Raw genomic sequence first — 19,316 nt, forward strand, 5'->3', positions numbered from 1 at the left:
AAATTAAATAAAGCGCGAGAAATCCGGCCAGAACAAGTTCCATAACGATCAGCGAGGTGTCAAATTTTCCAGTTCAAAATATATTCACTGTTCAAAAATGAAGAGCAGCAAATACACATGCTCACTCAGTCAGCTGAGGGTAGAAGTTGACCCCACCAATGGACTGGACAAATTAAAATTCAAGGAAGTAAACTGTGGACATGTGGACCACTGGTCGGGGGCAACTTCTGCTAGTTGTGTTGTTGGGCTGTGCCACTCGCACTCTGTGCTCAACACTGCTGTAGACTGCTGTGATTCCACATAGTGGAAGGAAAAAAGCTAACACACACACACACGTGATAGGTGACCGCAGAAAGCAGTGATAAGTTGTGATGTACACTCAAATTCATACACCATCTCTCTTTTCCTACCGGCATATAGTAACGTACACAGCGCAGAAGAGGTGTAGTGAACAACAGGCAAAGTCTGCACACAGAAGGAGCATAATGAGGAGTATAACCTGGAGAGGAGAGGAAGAAGAGGGCCCTGCACTGTCCTCTGCAGCATGGAGGTTGGGTCTATGATAACCACACCCTTACACCGCCAGACCAAGGCCAAGGAAACATTAGAAATAAATCACGATTGAGGCTTATTTGTGGTTAAGGCTTCTCAAAGGTCAGAGCTGGTTTGCACCTCCACCAAGAAACATGGATGTGTAGATTAAATGGGGAGTATTGATTATTCTACATAAATATATTCACAAAATGGTAACATATAACTCTATGGGTCATGGCGCACTTTCAGTTGAAAATAGGAAAGCTGTGACAAATACCCAGACGTCTACTGAGATCTTTCTTATCGTTTAATTCTCCTAGCTGTGTTACCTAACCAAATCAGCCCCAAACAACAACCCAGCGACCTCTCTCCACTCAGCTGAAACCCTGGCGCTGCTGCTGACCCCGGATCCTACGGCTTAGCAGAACAGGAGAGGCTTTGTCTGGGAGAACGCAGATACACGCAGAACACACTGACCTTTCAATATTCAAGAGGTAAAGTCTAAACAATTGGAACAAAACTGTGCATTAACTTATCAGCTTTAAGTAGACATTACAACCTTTAATACAAGCGACATTTGGTGGGTTATAGTTTCAAGTGTCAATAATAAACTTTAACAAAGGTTTTCATTAATAAATGTGAAAGAATAAAGTGAGACGATGAAGACAAAACTAGAGCTAACATTACAAACTGGACTCAGTCCAGTACTGGCTCAGTTCACCATTAAGAATATCTTCTACTAGAAACTATACGGAAACTCCTTTTTGTTGTACTGCATTCAGGAAGTTATGAACTGTAACTCAGTGATACTACCCACCAGGTGACACAGAGTATCAGGGTCCCAAAGACTAATTCTAGATTATCCAATATACTCATATAAGAGATGTCTTCTCTTATTTTGTCTTGCAGTGCTCTCTCCTTATTGGTATATTTTAATTGTGACAAGCCAAGGAAATCATGATGTTATCTTAAATACTGTGAAAAACAAATATAATAAACAACACATCAATGTTGACATAAGGTGTTACAACCCAGCGATGGAAACACCTTGAGCAAACACGGTGGTTGATTTCTTATTAGATGAATCAATGCCAATGATGAATAAACACCGGAAAGTCCATTGTGTACACAAGTATTAGACACTCACCGTCATGACCGACTCAGTGGTCCTTCGGTCCAAAGATTTGGCTCTTCTCAGAGGGGGCAGGGTGGAGGGGAAATCCTGACCCATGTCATGCCTCTGCTCCTAAATGACACATAAACACACTCAAGCTTTTCAACGTTTTTTTTTTTTACACACCTGTGTAAGGTAAATTAACTCTCAAAGTCTAACAAAATAGATGTGGGATGACTCATACGAAGGTAATAGCTTCAGAACCGAATGTTTTTATGGTGGTTGTATTAAGATATAAACATGAGGAATACATCAAACTGATCCATTCTTCTCTAATCTGTCTGTTTTGGTGATATTAATGGGGTGTGGAGAAATGTCATGACAACCGTTCCTTCTTCTATGTCATACCCACATGTTTTGTGACGGTAAACTCGGCAGAGCACAGCACTAAATCAAAGAGAATCAAAGCAATAATACACATTGGTAGCGTGAGGCTAAACGTGCCAGCTCTAAATACGCAGCTCTGTGTGTCTATTGTTTCAAGGCACTAGTAAGAAGAACAGAGTAGAGCGGTAATGTGTGCGTGCAGTACAAAGCGCACAAGCAGGCTTGGCAGCTTGATCTGTGAGTGTGTGTGTGATATTTTCATCTGTGCATGACTGACAAAGATCTGGGACCTGACAACCAGCGTCAGACTGTGACTGTGTGTTGGGCCACTGCCTTGCTAAAGTCGGGCTTGGGTCTTCTCACTGAACGCAGAGGGCCAGGGTGGGAAAGGGAAGCATAATCACCAGGGGAATCCCACCACAGAATGGAAACTGGAAATGAATACAGCACACGCCACTGACCTCTGACCCACAACCAAAACAAAGACAGGACAGAGAGAGGGAGAGGATGGAGGGAAGAGGGCGAGGGGTGAAGGAAAAAGATAGAGGAGTAGTGTGTGTGTGTGTGTGTGTGTGTGTATGGGTGTGGGGTGAAGGGACAGAGGGGGGGAAGGAAAAAGAACTAAACCAGCGCTTGTGGGTCCACTGCTGAGAGCACATCTGTTCTGCCATGTGATGTTGTTTAAAATCACTGTTTCAAGTCTCACCGTATCTATTGTAAACCGTAGCACAATGTTGGCACTGTTGGATCAAATATGCTCGCGCGCACACACGCGCACACACAGCGGTGTTACCTCTCTATGGAAGCGTCTGTGCTCACTTCGGCCCTGTCTGGCTCCACTTCTCCCCGACTCCTCCACCTCCATTTTCTCTGGATTCTCCAGCTCCAAGGCCTCCAACTTTTCAATAACACCAGAGCGACTGAAAAACAACAAACACACACAGTTTAACATTGTAATAAAAAATGTATAGAGTTTACCTAGCCTAGTGCAGCGAGAATCAATTATTATCAGAATGTGAGTCTGGTAAAACGCCATTTGAGCCTTTTTCAACTGACAAGGAGAAAAAAAAAAAACCTGCACACAATTGGATAGTCCTACAACCAATCAGAGACATTTTGTTGTAAACAAATTCAACGCCACAGCGCTCTGATGACATCTATGACTGCTGTAACTCTTCTGTCCATCACCACATAAAGCCCGCCCAAGTGATTTGATTGGCCAAGCATATCCTTGCCAGCGCATAATCAGTTCGCAGCAGAGCAACCCCAGGCGTCCAGGTTACTAAAAAAAGTACATACAATATATATCAGGGGTCGCGTTAACCGAATATTTTCCATCATTGATCGTTTTTTGAAAACTGTGACGGAAAAATCTGAAGTCTATCTGTCATTTTGACAGATTGCAATTCACACCCCTGACCACTTGGTGGTCGTTATTAATTGGCTCTTGTCTCTAATCGCAGTTTACATTCCAAACATCGCAGAACTTTTGTCAGGGCAGGATTTCCTAGTACACCGATTACACTGATGCACACGTCAATGCAAAGCATGTTGCGGTGAGCACAGAAACAGCTGGAGCTGTTAGCGCTAGCAGTCCCTGGATATTGAATATTAATTGAAAATGAATGAAAATTAAATGCTATTGATATGTGTATATATATATCCTTCTTTGTCCCATTTACCATTTCTCACACTGTTGGATGGAAGACATTGAGAATCTTAAGCCAGATTCACGGCTCCCCCAGAGATCAGTATTTCAGTGAAGTAGTTTTTTTTTTTTAATCCAATTTCAGTAAAGTAACTATCGTTTCATATTTATTAACTTCCATGATGTGGTCGACAGCTACGTCATCTGTAACAGATTAAACTGAAATTGGGCCTTTGTGAAGGACTGTTTCTTTGACAGATCTGTCTCAAGGGTACAATGAGCACTGGACTTCAATCCAAGAACGGCCTACGCTCGCTAGTGTCCATCTGCAAGCTTCCGCAATCTGTGACACAGTACACCGCCTGCTCGGACGCTTTCCCACACAGGGCTTTTGTGCAATGACAGAGGAATCTGTATTACAGAGATGAAGAGGGTGAGAGGCAGTGGGAAATATTATATTACTCTTTTGCCTAAATGTTGCCCTTATTTGGGGACTCTTCAAATAAAGCTGCAGTCCTTAAAAGGGAATCAAGGGAAGGGGAGGAGGACAAGGACGGGGTGAGGCCAAACGTCCAGTGCATGATTTATTTTTTTTTGTCTGAAGCCATGTCCCACACAAGCTGATGTGAAACTGTCAGAATATACATCTGACAGGGCCACCAGTACAGGTGAGCGTCAAGTCACGTGATGCTGTTTTTATCTACGGATGCTGAGAGTTAATCAAGGATCAAACACAGTTAAGTTTCAGTTTAGACTTCCCTCTTTCATTCCCACTGCAAATGTTGTACAAAGAAGTCCCACCTGGATCAAATATTAACACTCATCTGTTCCAAAATCATTTAGTTCATGTGTAGAGTGTGTGTTTCAGAAGTCAAACTGCAAATGACTCTATGGCAAATGAAACATGACCATGAAATCATTATTATGAGGATTTGTCCTGAGGAGTGCTGCCTTCATCTATCTGACAAAAAGGATATTTGGCATCCTTCAGATTTAGTTGTTCATTGCAAACATACCGCTGCTCAAGGATATTTATAGAAAGATTCGCAATGACTGTCTGACACTTGAAAGGAGCTGTGTTGATGCTGGAAAACACTAACGAGTTGGAACCTTAAGGAAAAAGGTGTTCTCTGAAAGTCAGCATTTCTTTCAGGAAAGGTGTAGAATTTCCACAGACACCATCCAAGTTTGAATCATTTATTAGAAGCAAATTCTAGTGCCTATTTTACAACATTCATCAGCAAGCAAAGAATGCATGACAAGGCATTCAGGCAGTTAGAAGAATCATTTACTTTCTAAATTGGGAACGGCATGCAAAGGTCCCTGGCCAGATGCAAACTGGGTTGTGTTTTTGACCTCGTTTGCCCCACACTGCAAAGAATTTTTTGGCTCCAACATAAAAGTGATGTGGAGGCTTATTCAGACAAGAGGCTGTCAAGTTAACCAACCATTCCACTGGCATAAACGTCCTCTGCTTCCCTTTCTGCTGCATGGCCACATTTGTGCAAAAGTGTGCTCACTTAAAGCTGGCCCAAGTGGACCAGTAATATAATGTGTTTATGGGGCAGTATATGGGCAATACTACTATTTTCCTCTCCTCCGTTTCCTTTTAGGCCTGGCATAGGTGGGGGGATGCGAATGTAGCAGGAAGTTGGTTCTGGGAGGAAAAAAATGACTCCCGCCCCCCACCTCACCCATTAGGTTTGTTTGAAAAGTTGCAGTCTCTGGTGAGTGTGCATAAAACCTGTGACCTCTTCATGAACAGCACTAGTGGCCGTGAGGCAGATTACTGAATGGAAAGTACAGAATCTGTGTGTTTATATAGTCTGTGCTTACAGAAAGCACAGACTGAAGGGGAGGGGTGATTATTAAATAACAGATTTTCTCAGAAACTCACATGTAAAAGATACTCAAAGTGCAACAAATCTCGGTGTGTCTGTTTTATCAAATACAGCCCTTTCTCTTCCCTTGCATTAAAACCAGACTGGATTGATGCTTCACCGGACTGTGTGCTTGTGTGTATGTGCATGCCTTTAAAAGGATAAGCCAAAGGCTCAAGTATTTCCAGGACATAGTCTCTGTGGCACGGACACGGGATTCCAAGAAAGCGGTCCACTAACCTGGTTTATCAGGTTAATTCAGAGGCCGATTAAATGCTTGACCTGTCACCAAGTACAGAGAGGTGTTAACAGTAAATAAATCACTCCTTCTACAGTCTGACCTGCTGGCTTGCATCGCTCTTCCTTCATACAAGCCTCTCTCAAAAAATATTTAGAAGTTAGATCAATTAAAGTGGGTTTGTTCTCATATTTAGTCTGATATAATCGGATGTCAAAGAGTGAGAAGGACATCTCAGTATGCAACATTTAGTCTCGTTCTGACTATTCTGACCAAACATCATCATCTGCCAGTGTATGTTGCTGATGGTCAGCAGTGGGTGGGTCAATCACACAAGTCATTTACAGCTTGAATGAGGTAGGGCTGCATATTTAGCTGTGGTAAGCCAGGCGTCAGGAATAAGAGAGCTGAAATAAAAAACTGCAGAGAAACTCAGAAGGAGCTCTCCACTGATTTTACACATTAAGATCAGCCTAATCATCATGAGTGCACAACTCAGCCTGTAAAATATAGGTTATCTCAGCTTCGGTTTACAGTAGGGATGCACATTTTGTATCAATTTACTTAACCTATAGACTGTCATATTAACATTAATCTATAAAAATAGATTAAATACACTGGAATCCATTAAGAGCTTGATGAAAAGGAAACTACTGATAGCAGCCAGGTGGATTCATCTTATAAACAAAACAATAAACTCTACAACTGTAAAGAGTAAAGTCCCTGTAATAATACCGAACGGATTAACATGTCTAATTACAGTCCTGCTGGTCCTGACAGTTAGCAACTTTCTGACACTCTCGCCTGTGTTAATACAGCAGCTGCTTCCTGCTTCTGTTCAACAAGCCAGTTTAGCATTAGCCTCAGATGGCTAGCCACACTCCTACACAGAACAATCTTCCCAACTTTATGTCGACTGCAGACTCAGGCAGGAAGGTGCCCTTGTTTTAGAACTTGTGCTGCCCTTACACAAAGTCAACAAACACCATCTCCTTATACAACAATAATGGTGCAAGTAGGTGCAACAGCCAACCTACAATCTGATAGTTAAGCCAGATCTTTTGCATTAAGAGTTAATGTATTTTTAGTTGATTTAATTATTAATTTGCAGCTGTTAAGTTAAATCAATCAACTACGTTGGTAGACCGGAGACTAGAAATTGAATTTCTTTCAGAAAATTTCTGGAGTAGCCCTTAAGTGCGAAAGACTGGCGCTATATGCGATTTTAAGAAATATTCAAATTTTTGAAAAACATACAAACAAGAACACAAAGAAAACCGCAATGCTTCACAGAAACAAGGCAGCTCTGAATGGAAGATTATTAAGAAAAAGGTAAATGGCTTGTCTACGCAGTTCACAATAAGCTGTAGTTCAGATGTTTAGTTAAATCCTAATACATCTAATTTAGTTAAATCCCTTCAGTCTACTTTATGCTGACTGCAGCTACTGCAAAATGCTGTTTTAACAAGTCTTGAATAGATTTTTAAAAAATGGGGACCACAGTACTGCCCATTCTCTGCTCCCTACACTATCTGCCGGTTTGCTCTAATTGAATAATAATAAGAATAAGAAAACCTTCATTTGATGTGAAGGAGATGTGTTAAATGGCATTTCCCGATATTACATTACAGAACTCCTGTCCCCATATCACACTCTTGCTAACACACTCCAGGACTATCTCCTCCTCCTGCAATATGACTCTCACTGTCTGAGATTTTCAATTGTCAATTAAAACCTATCTGCAATGTTTGTACTCTGCCAAAATCTTAGCAGTCTGTAGCACATCTGTCTCCAAGTTCCATAATGTTGGAGACTACTGAGGTCAAGAAAGGTGAGCTAAGACAGTGAAAGGGACCTTTAACAGAAGGATCAGTCACTGACCTCCTTTCAGGGCTGAGGACCGCCTCTCTCTCTTGTCTGTCAGGGCTCCTGAACCGGCTCCTCTTCTCCGCCTTTCTGGCCTCGGCCTCCAGCCGTCGAGATCGTGGCGTGTCATGGTGGCTGTAGTGGCCCCCCCTCTGGTTGGCCGGATGGCTTTCGGTGCTGGTCACAGTGCTGCCGCTGGCATCTGAGTCCAGAGAGCTGACCGAGCCGCTGATATGGGAGCCATTGGAGAGCAGGGAGCTACCGGAGGGGAAGGGATCGCTGGGGGCCGGGGAGAGGCAGCGAGGGACTCCTCCCAGGCTGGAGCAGGAGCCCGTTGGGGAGAGCAGGTCGCTGGGGGGCTGGGGCACTGAGCCGTGCAGCGCCAGGTTGCCCCTGTCCACCTCATCGCCATTCACTGACCCAGTGTCGGAGCCCTGGCCCACAGACACACAGTCACCTAGGGATAAAGAATACAGGATGACTCAGGTTATCTGACATGTTGTTAGCACAATACAAATTTTAAGTATACAAATTATAAAAAAGACAAATTTTTGTGCCAATTGGCGGATTGGACAGAAACGATACACATTTATTACTTTTCGTGTTCCGAAGTTCTAAAAAGAGGATAACCGTACCTGCTGGAGGCAGCGGTGACCCTGGAGGCAGGTCAGCAGCAGACCAGACTGCCGCCCCCTCAGCCTCCCTCTGATTCAACTCCTCCTGCCAGATGATGGAGCTGGAGTCCGGAACCTTCTCCGCTTCCGGGATGCCAGAGCCGGTCACCGCTACCTTTGCCGGACCTGGCTCCTGAAGGTGAACACATGAAGAAGTCAAAAACAGTGGTATAAAGGAAGCGGTGTTACTGTGATACTGAGCTATGGTTTTTTTGTGTCTATTGTGAGGAGAATTACCTGGGAGGTTGCAGGCTCCACTTTGCGTTTCTTCTTCTGGTTCTGTTTGTTGGTCCGGGGGTATACAACCAGCTGTTCGCTCCATCTGCACATAAACACACAAGAGTGAATTTGATCTTTCTGTGTTGAAATTCCTTTACCACTAAATAGACAAGTTAAGACAAGTTACCCATTGATGATCTCTTTATTCTCTCCTCTGATGAAGTACTCCTGGTCAGGGGTGATGATGCACAGAGAGTTCTTCTGGCCCGTCTTGGGCTCTGCGTCAATGACGTCCGTACAGAGGTTCATGTTTACTGTGCCCTGAGGCAGTGTGCTTGGCTAGAGAAGATACAGGGAAAGAAGACAAGTTAGCCTAGATATATAATGTTTTGTCATAAGAAGTAAACTGTTAGCGAAACATAAAAACGGAAAAAAAGAAAAAATGTGGAAACATTTTCCAAGGGACGTTTGAGTCATTGGTTTGTTACCATATCAGATGGGTGACTGCCCGACTAAACAGTGATATCACTGATATCACATTCCAAACAGAGGAGATCTGAGGGAAAACATGCCTCTGTGCTGCAGCGTTCACAGAAAGTCTTCTCAAACCTCATAAGCCTCTTTCTCAGAGGTGGACTTCATGGGACATTGGTTCAATAGTACTGTACATACACTGCGCCACTATCACAGCTCACCATGGTTACAAGATAACTCCTTTCAGTTGTAGCGCGGAGAGAGTGAAAAGAAGAGATGACAGCAGTGGGATGCCAGACTAACGCTGCTTTGTGAGTATGATCAGTGAAGAACGTAGAGCTACGTGTGCTTTGTGAACCAGCTGTGACCCTGAAAAATCCCAGAATTGGTGTAGCAAACCCAGAAGTATATTCAAAAAGCCACGGATAACGCTCTGATGTCACTTCCTGTAATGCTTTTGTAACACTTGATTGTCATTTCAACCTGTATTGTCTCGTTAACATCAGAGTGATAAAATCCCCTAAACATCCTCTCCAACTCCGTCCACGTCTGCTCAGAATCCTGCCGCTCCGTTATCAGACTTTTTGTTGGGCTATGTGTGCTCCAGATGTAAAACAGGTGCTGGGTCTCTTTCCAGTTCCTTTTAAGGCCACTGAACACAGATCCAGCTTTATTAAGATCTGCCTGTAAACCCCTAGGGGCTGCCAAATATGGCAATTACACAGCGTTGTACTACAGAAGTCAGACGCTGTGGAAGAATTTCCTGCATTAGAAAGAAAATGATCAAGTGTGAGAATTAGTAGCCGTGGCTGACAACTATGCAGAACCCCACAGAGTGGCAAAACTAATGGCAGATTAATATTTGTAGCACTCATTGGTAAGATGGGAATGTCAACATCTTTAGGGCTTCAGGAAGTCCAGACAAAACCAGGGACTATATAAATAATACTCTCTAGTAATCTTCATATGGAACAGTTCCAGGAACCATAGACTCACAGTAAACTAAACTCATGAAATCAAGCAGGAACCTACGGTCCTTTTAGCACCTCTATAGCCATCTGTAGAGGAACAGACAAAATTAAAGCTGATTAACTAATTCAACAGCAGGCAGTACATTAATACAACTACTTCCATAATAGTGAAGTTGTGATGGGTATTTTTTTTCTCTTCAGTCTGTTGTGTTCCACACAAAATGACTAATTCAGTTCAATTCAATTTTATTTATATAGCAACAACAATACAGATTGTCTCATAACAACACCCAACCTCAAACCCCCAGAGCAAGTACGAAGGCAACAGTGGCAAAGCAAACCCCCCTCAACTAATCAATTTGTTTGATGATGTCGCTGTGAAAATATTCATGTATTCATGTGTAGCGGGTTTGACTAGATTTAATGTTGGGGTGCCAGTCAGAGTCAAGTCTGACAAAGTAAAATAAAACAGAACAAAAATGTGGGTGGATGACGGAGGAAGCCATGAATGGAGGTGTGTTTTAATGGAAAGGTGTGTAGCAAATGTGATTCTGACTTTGCGGGCGCTACACATGTATGTGAAAATGTAAAACGAGAAAAGACCTTACGGTTATGTTCACTTTCGTCACCCTTTCGTTTCTCTTCTCATTCACTGGTTCTCCCAGCAGAACAGCACATAGTTTTGCCATCATTTTAACATGCTAAATAAAAGCAAGCAACCGCGGCCTGACTAGTGGCAACAGGGGGCGCAAAAATGAAGGCCGCAGATATTACCCAATGACCAATGCCACACCTTAATAGCAATGTTAGTTTGTGTATGCTAAAAAGTTCCTGCAGTGGAAAAGGACTGTAGTCAAAAACACTGAAACACAGCTTTCCCGTTGTCCCATCCATTGACGCAATCAATATCCAGACCAAAAAAAAAAAATGTTTTGTTGACTAAAAGCCTCAACAGCATAAGTCTTTTCATTGTCGGCAACAAGGGGACCTTTATGAAATGAAAACACATTAACACTGAATTGGCTCTCATACACTTGGTGGTGTTTGATCCAACAACTAATCATATGAGCTCAAGCAGAGATGAGTGTGATGCTCACTGCGCCCAAGGCTTTTCTGTGTTGTTTTTTACTTTTAGGCGGAGCCTGGTTATTGTAGTCCAGTTGATCCTGGTGCTGACAGTATAAAAGCAACTTGTTGCTTAGAAACTGCCTTCTGCTACTGGCACCAAAACAAAGGAGATGTATCTGCCAAGGCTACCATTCAAACGCAAATGAATTGTCCTGAATTTGATTTCTACACAACTGGGCCAATTCCATATCCTTCAATTGTGTCTGCCTTCCATGGGGCCGACTAATTTTAGCTTTGCTATGGGATATTATTAAAAGCAGTCACTTTCTCACAGACTCCTCTTGAGATCTCCGGCTGACACGAGACGCTACACTAAGAGACTACACAGAAACTATACAACCCGCAACAGACTGTCAATTAAAATGCCTTACACTAAAAAAAGAGACGTGTCTATAAGGTAATTGTCCCATGCAAAAATGTTTTATGTTTTATTACAGCCCAGCCCCAACAGTAAATGTTCCAAAAAACAATCAAAACGCCATGCAAAAACAACAGGGCCTGCCTTAGAATTAAGTGGAGTACACCCACTCCATAAATGATAAATCCTCCAGGAGGCTTTTAAAGGCACAGCCAAAGGCGAGTCCAGCCCAGCAGGCCCTGCAGAGGAGACTTCTGTTTTATATGGTACGTGTTCATCGAGACAGTCTCAACTGTTAACAGACAGGACCTAACTCTGTCGATGGTAGGCTATCCGTGATGGAAAATTAACCGTGGATCCGAACCCAGAGACGTGCTCTACGTTGGGTTATTCTGACTAAAGCACGTGTGACAGAACAGCCTTTCATTTTCTAAAACATGATGTAGAACAGAAGCAGCACTGGATCAAAGCACTGGTCCCCTCCGTACCCTTCCTTCAGTGTGCTCTCATGGTCATTGACCTTTTAACCCAAAAGCTTTCAGGGTGGTCTCACTCAATTTCCAGCCTTCTGGAAAACGCTGCCTCTTTTGACTATCTGTCTTACGTTCTATTTATTTCCAGTCTTCACCTCATGTAAGAGTGATGTAGTTTCTTAACTATTGCTGTCAACTTTCTGCAGCATTATGATCGGCAGCATCTTGCTGCGGCAGGCCGTGTGTGAGGAATGTCTGAGTCTGGGGCAGATCTGACGTTTCCTCTGTGGTTTTTGGGGGCTAGCGCTCCCTTTCTCTTGCTCTCAGCGGCCCCGGGCCTGCGAGTACACTGCAGTTCACCAAATAAGGGCATCGAAGGAGGAATGCTGCTTTAGACGGGAGAGCATCTTTACCTCTTTTCGTGGTGAAAATAGCTTTAAGGGGCTGCTGCTCTAATTGGTCAAAAATAGCAGACAACGTCACTGCTCCTTGGACCTTGCTCGGCCCAGTGGATTCAGACGCTTGGAGCAGTCAACACGAGACAAAATGTTTGTTCATCTGCTTTTTGTAATCATAATCTGTAGTGAAATGAAGTGACTGGGAGCTGTGCAAATATACACACTCTGCTCCCAGGCTTTTTTTTGTAAACACACAAAGAAAACAAGAACGGATCTTAAAAGAACAAAAATGGTAATCTTGTTGCTCAACTCGCTTGATCCATTATCCAAATAAGTTAAACAGCCAGGAGTCAAGATAAGTTTATCGATGGTTTTGCATCATGGGTTGCTCTGATTTGCTGTCAATAGTGTGTCCCTACGATTTATGTTTAATGCTCGTTATGTTAAAAGGACAGTTGACCAGTTACCAAGGGTACTGCTCATTCTGTTTGTCTTCTGCAGCAGTGGAGAGCAATGTCAAGACGAGAGATGGGTTTTAGAGGTGGTGTCGCTGCACATATAGACAATGCTTAGACATAAAGTCAACACAAACTTTCCTCTTGGAGGTAGAAGTTGAGGTTAAGATGAATTAAATGTGCATCTGTTATCCCGAGGGTTGTGGCTGAGCTTACATGAACCCTGGAATGGACATTTTTTGTCCATTTGGGCAAGTTTTTCCTCTTCAACTGGCCATCATTTTGTGTTAGTGCATGTGGTACAATTTTTTGTAACAAAGTCTTTCTCTACACAAAGTTTGTGTGTAGCATCAGATTTAAAATTTACTATCCTCTTGTGACCTTATCGGACACAAATGTCCCATTGACTGCCATTATAACCACATTTATTAATCTCTCAGCCTTGACACAATGAAATCACTCATTCTGCAATATTAGGGTTTTATTTTTGAGAAAAATGATCAAATGTGTCATTTTTGGTGTTCAACACTAAAATCAATTTTCCCATTATAGGGCCTATGCATAAAATGTTTGCTTAGCAGGCTATTTTAAGGTGTGTGTGTTAATTTTAAAGCGGTTTAAGAGATTTATTCAGAAAAAAGCAGAAAAAAATAAATGAATCGGTTAAGTTTTTACAGCAGCTTTTATGGACATGGACATTTTTTGTCCTTAATGACTCGGGGGTAGTAAATTAAACTGATGTATGAGGGTTAAGTAAACAGTTAACAGACGATTTTCTCCAGGAAAATTATTCATAACTGTCATGTAAACCAGATGCCTGGCCATAGTAATCAGGACTGGCAAATACTGGATTACTGGAGAATGCAGATTCCTCAGCCATGTATACAACCAAAACCTGTTGATTGTTTGTAGCCTGGTGTAGTCAGACACGTAAGATAAGTATTGACAGTGGTAAACGGACATTTGGCTTTCATTATGGGGTGCGTTTCAACCGATACAGAGAAAACAAAAATACCTCTGCATTTCTCCACAATTGGAGACAACAACCAATCATAGCCATTTTGTTGTAAACAAATTCAACTCCACAGTGCTCAGGTGGCATGTATGACTATGTTACTGTTACTCTTTTGTCCCCCACCCACATCCAAACGATCTGATTGGCCCAGCAGAGCTTTAGCGGGCCGTAATCAGTTCCCAATGGAAAGACTCCAGACCAACTTCCCGCCGCAAAAAAATGTTGTGGCCAGGGGAATATGTTTGAGAAAACACAGATCTTGACGTCCCTCATTACAAAACATGAAAAGAATCAAATATAATAATGGTCGGGTTATTTTTTTTATGTCTATGCAAGATGTTGGAAAATGCAACACAGCTGAAATATGACCACCTCGTCTCTGCTACTTGTCTGCTGCAGCTCATCATGTCTCCAATTATTAAACTTCCATTAATAAGTAGGATCTTTTAATCACAAGAGAAAGGGGGAAATATATCACGCCATGTCTGGCATTTTTCCTGAAACATCTTGAAAATATTAGATGATAGTGGACCACTGTCAAATTCAAAAGAGTTTGATTAGTATTAGGCAGCAAAGAACTGAACTGTGCAGCTTGAGAGGCTTTGCATGAAGGTCTGTTGATGAGCAATGATAGACAATAAAAGTAGAGATAATGTGATCAAAAGAGTAATAAGACAAAGGGTGAGTGGGTGTGGCTTGTGTAAATCTCTTATAAAGGTCACAGGAGAGGAATGGAATATATGAATGTACCCCGGGCTCATACACATCTTATCTGGCCTCCACTGGCGACCCAAGCCACTGGGTAAACAACGATGAGCTCGATGAGATCAAGACCATTAACGTGTCGTTATCAGCTCCCAAGTTTTGGAAAGTTTCTATCCTCTGGCTCTAAAGCACAAAGCGGCCATTTCCCTGACCCACTTTTCCTGCCTTGTGGAGCAGATGAAAAGACCAGCGGACAATGAGGCAGACAGTTTTGGAATCACTGTTACAATGAGAGGAAAACACAACTGCACACCAGCTTGGGTGTCACTGGAAACACATTACACAGTGGAAAGGCACACACACACACTCTTAGCAAACGCACCAAGTTTCCTCCCATTGTCATCACTGGTAACACAAGGGATTCACCAAATGTGACTTCAAACGCCTGGCTTGTGCACAGAGGCCCAGTCAGGCTATCAATAAAGTTGGCTCATCTTCTTTCCCCTCGATGTCGTTCTCAGAAACACACCTGCTGACAAACTGTCTCTTTCGTGTCCAAATACATAAGGCACGGTTTAAACAACTACTTGAAAACTAAACCTGGATTCTGACCTGCGTATTCTTCATGTGAAAGTCTCTGTGTTTCTGACAGGCTGGCTGGTAGTGTGTGGCCCCCAGTGTTTACAACACAAGTAGCCTAATCTCCAGTCTGATCAGCCAGTATGGGTTTGGTCACCCGTGTCGCATTCCCCTGGCGACACACTACCACCACAAACACAGGCTCACAGTGGGCAGAGGTGACTTCCCAGCCTTTTCCTCTCTGCAGTTCTCAGAGCCTTTTACAGTCCTCTCTCCTAAACATAGAGCTCTGATAGTCCTATCACTTTTATGAACATGTTTTACACCTTATAAAGTGAAAGGATGCCAATACTGAAGCACCATTGTGCAGGACGTTTTGGATATGGCAGCAAATTTTCAGCACTGCCGACTTTGTAGCCTTGTGTTTTTAATCAACCCTCTCTTTAGAAAAGTGCAGTAATATCTTCACATTTCCAAGCAGATCTGAGAACACTTACAAAGCTGAAGAAAAACACTGGAAGCACACAATGAGAGAATGTTCTGAGTTGGAAATGTGGGGGACATGGAGAGGTTTAATGAAGCCTACACCACCATGTTTTAGTACATGAACCACACATTCTAAGCTCAAACCAACCATGTAAACCACCTACCAGCTGGATGCATTGATCAAAACATGCACCAAAGGCCTTTCATGCAAGTAACTGTGGGGTGGGCAATGTGGGATGCAGTTAGAATATCATCCCAATTGGTTACAAACTTCAAACTAGAGCACAGTTGGAAATAACAGCAATTATTAAAGGAACTTTTTCTCTCTTCTGACCAGTAGTAGCTGCTTGGTATTGCCAAGCTGGTGGTTGTAAGGTACTAACAAGGGTAGCCTTTTAAGGGCTGATAAAACCCTACGCAACTTAAACTCAGGTATGTGTCAGACAATGGACTGAATCACATTTTTCATAAAAAAATGACACTTGGGTGAATGAGATGGCTAGTGAGTCAATGAGAAACATAATTAAGCATATGGGTATCACTAAGGTAGAAAAGTAATATATAAATACAGATCTATAGGAGTGATAGCATTGACTCTGTAGAACTGTGCAGCCTCCTGCAGCACAATCCAACTTCTACCTTATGAAGTCTTAGGGTGCTTTGATATCTGGGTTGTTGTACTGAAATCGGGAAAGTTTCCTCGCCAGATAGGTTCATTTGTGCTAGTGTGATTACAGCAATAACCAACTGAGCTCAGACCAGTTTGAGAGGTTGGTCTCATCCCATCTGCAATTACTTGCCAATTTATTTCCAGTGAGAACTCACATTACCCACAAACTGATATGACTATCCTATTAAACAGTTTACACCGGTACATGAACCACAGAAAAGCATAAGTGCCCATTTCCTCACTCACAGCTGATGCTCAATTAAATTATTTCCTGGAAATTACGAGCAATCACAAAACTCTTTGCAAGCTCGTAGTGTTGAGGGCTTGTCAGGACTTTGTCTTGACTACCAAAATGTAGCTGTGAAAGCAGCCTATGTTTCTCCACACAGCTAACAATCACATATAAAATGGATTAAATACCCTTTTTACACTTGAATATACCCTAACTTTAGGAATGAAAACCTGACACGTCAGAATATTCAAGGGACAGAAGCAAGCCTTCGTCTTGACCACGCAAGACTAGTGCTAACTTGATGCAGTTTTGAAAATGAACAGCCTTAAGGTTCTAGTTTACAATTCCGCTCTTAAACAATGAGAGAAGAGTCATGGGAACAGTGGAGAACATGCAGTACTCACAGATTCATCCAGAGCAAAGCGCAGGCAGCCATGTTCGTACAGCACAAAGAATCTCCGCTGCCATTTCTGTCAGAAGAAAAATAATCCATAAGAAAAGCTTGTTTGTGGGTTTACTTGTTCTTTCTTATTAATACAAATTAAGTATTTAAATGTAGCCTCACTTTTCCTGACTTAAGGAGAGAAGCTTATTCAGTATTCCTATTACAGTACATTTCTTTTGATAATGTGGACGTATCAGTGTATATGTGTGCATACTTCAATGTTTGTACCGCCATTTTACTGAACAAACATGCATGGCTGTAATACATGCTCTTACCCGGGATCTCTGCATAGGATTGTCAAAGTCAGTTCCCTCGGGGGCCAAGCACAGCCATCCACCATAAATAGGTTTAGCCTGTAAAAGAAAGAGGGGGGAAAAAACAGCAATTTAGGTAATCATTAAAACTGGTGGGGTGAGAGCTGAGGGGGAAGGGAAGGATAGAGATGGTGTAAATATGGGAGAGGGAGAGAAGCCTGTTGGGATCCAGATGTTGCCTCTGTTCTTGCGCTGCATTTTGCCCGACTCAACCAGTTTGTGAGCCTCCTGAAGTAATCAGCTCTATCTGATGACAGGTTTGAGTCACTCGACAAACTGTGACTGATTGACTGGTGGCATACTCAAACAAAAATATATATATATATATTTACACACACACACTTAAGTTTTTGACTTCTGGAACCGCAAATTACCTCAGGGCACAAAAAAAAAAGAAAGAAGCAGAACACTTCAAAAGACACTGAAACTTATAAACATAGAGCCTGTTCTCATTGGGCATTAGGAAGGCTCTTTAAAACGACTGCTCTCTGCTCTCCATTAACACTGACAATCTTTCTGCTTTAAGTGTTAACCATTAGCGAGCAGCTCTCATGCCAGCACTCACTTCCCCCACCACTTCCACAAAAATCCAAACAAAAATGTCTCTGCTGGAAGGTAAAAGGATCCAATTATTGGTCTGCTATTCTAATACTGGCCCTGTTACTGCTCCATGTCACTGCATGCCTGCCATAAATCTATACATGCCTGGTTGAACTTGTATGGACGCGCCCACGAAGGCGGTTTTGATGAGCTGAACCCATTAAAAGGTTATTTTTCAGGGGCAGCGTGTTGTGAAGCAGATAAATCCAATCATGTCGGGGGGAATATGACAAAGGATGACGAACGATGTCACTCGTGTTCTCTTGTCATTTAGATTCAGACCACGACAGAGCAGAGAGATACAAAGGTGAGGGAAGAGGGGTGAAACTGAGAGCAGCTGTTTCCGAAAGGAGGAACAAGAACATACAACAGACTCGAGAAAAAACACTCCCTCTCCTCTGATCCTGATATGGACACCCCTTCCAACCTGGGGGTGTGCTCCCCTTTTCCCAGAGAGCCTGTCATCTTAGGTCACATCCAAACTAATACGGATAACTTATAAAAGGCACACTTGCTATGCCAATAAGAAATGCGTTTCTTATGCAGGCATGCTGACAGTTTTATCACAGACTAAAGCTCAACTTACAACCCGTAGCTTTGAACCCCACAGCGCAGCCTGACAAGCGTCTCCCTAGATATGTAACTACACACTGAGGCAACTGTGATTGGTTCAAAATGCATTGTCTTACACACAACCTCATGAACCCTACTCTTTCTCACTCTGTTCAGTGGACATAGAGACCATTATTCTTATACAATTTCTCACAACAGCACAGGCCACTTTCCTAGGCCACAATTTGGGGTCTGTGTAGATATGTCAAAAGCAAAACCCGTTTGATTTGACCGTGGGATGCGTTGTCCAACCTCACAAGAAATCACAAGTGTCATAGTTCTTTTTTTTAATACAATATATCTTTATTTGAAATATTCAACAGTAACTCATAAAATCCTTGGATTGATTTTCTAAATATCTGTCTATCCGTTCGCCTGAAAGCTGATGTGTGGCAGCATTTTGGATTTAAAGACAGAGAGGAGCTGGATAAAGGCAAAGTCATATGCACGATGTGCCAACTAGAGGTAAAACATTGAAGAAATACCACTGAACTCCAAAACCAATGACAACACTAGTTTTGTGAAAATCTCTTTCATGACTAGGCAAAATTGTTTCAAATCTTAAAGATTTCCAAATGAATCATTATTGAATTAAATCAAATTGGAACCTTGTGAATTGAGAATTGAATGAATTTAGGTCACTTGTACGTCACACTAGTGTACCAGTGGTGTCATGAACAGATGGAATCCAACTCTGAACTACAACCCAAAACCTATACGATAGGTGTCATTGACAGTTTTACTTTAGAATACACAATATACAATAGGTGCTCTCATCTACATATCTTCCTGCTGCTAGACGACTGCAAAATTATTTAACGACTCATAACTGCTGTATTTC

At 42.4% G+C, this 19,316-nt stretch overlaps 1 protein-coding gene across 4 annotated transcripts in view; it reads right to left on the bottom strand.

Moving 5' to 3' along the window:
* LOC311503974 (myosin phosphatase Rho interacting protein) overlaps window positions 1-19,316 on the bottom strand; it is a 39,276-nt gene that overhangs the window by 15,021 nt on the left and 4,939 nt on the right. For 3 of the 4 annotated variants that reach the window (XM_084566914.1, XM_084566911.1, XM_084566913.1), the window contains exons 2-9: window positions 17,225-17,302; window positions 16,909-16,974; window positions 8,748-8,899; window positions 8,579-8,663; window positions 8,303-8,474; window positions 7,683-8,124; window positions 2,829-2,955; window positions 1,682-1,780 (exon numbers count right to left, since the gene is read on the bottom strand). In XM_084566914.1, the coding sequence (XP_084423040.1) occupies window positions 1,682-1,780; window positions 2,829-2,955; window positions 7,683-8,124; window positions 8,303-8,474; window positions 8,579-8,663; window positions 8,748-8,899; window positions 16,909-16,974; window positions 17,225-17,302 (1,221 nt within the window). The remainder of the gene's footprint in view (window positions 1-1,681; window positions 1,781-2,828; window positions 2,956-7,682; window positions 8,125-8,302; window positions 8,475-8,578; window positions 8,664-8,747; window positions 8,900-16,908; window positions 16,975-17,224; window positions 17,303-19,316) is intronic. The other variant, XM_084566912.1, reaches the window with a different exon arrangement.

Source organism: Chelon labrosus, assembly GCF_963514085.1.
Source record: "Chelon labrosus genome assembly, chromosome: 19".
Taxonomy (NCBI): Eukaryota; Metazoa; Chordata; class Actinopteri; order Mugiliformes; family Mugilidae; genus Chelon; species Chelon labrosus.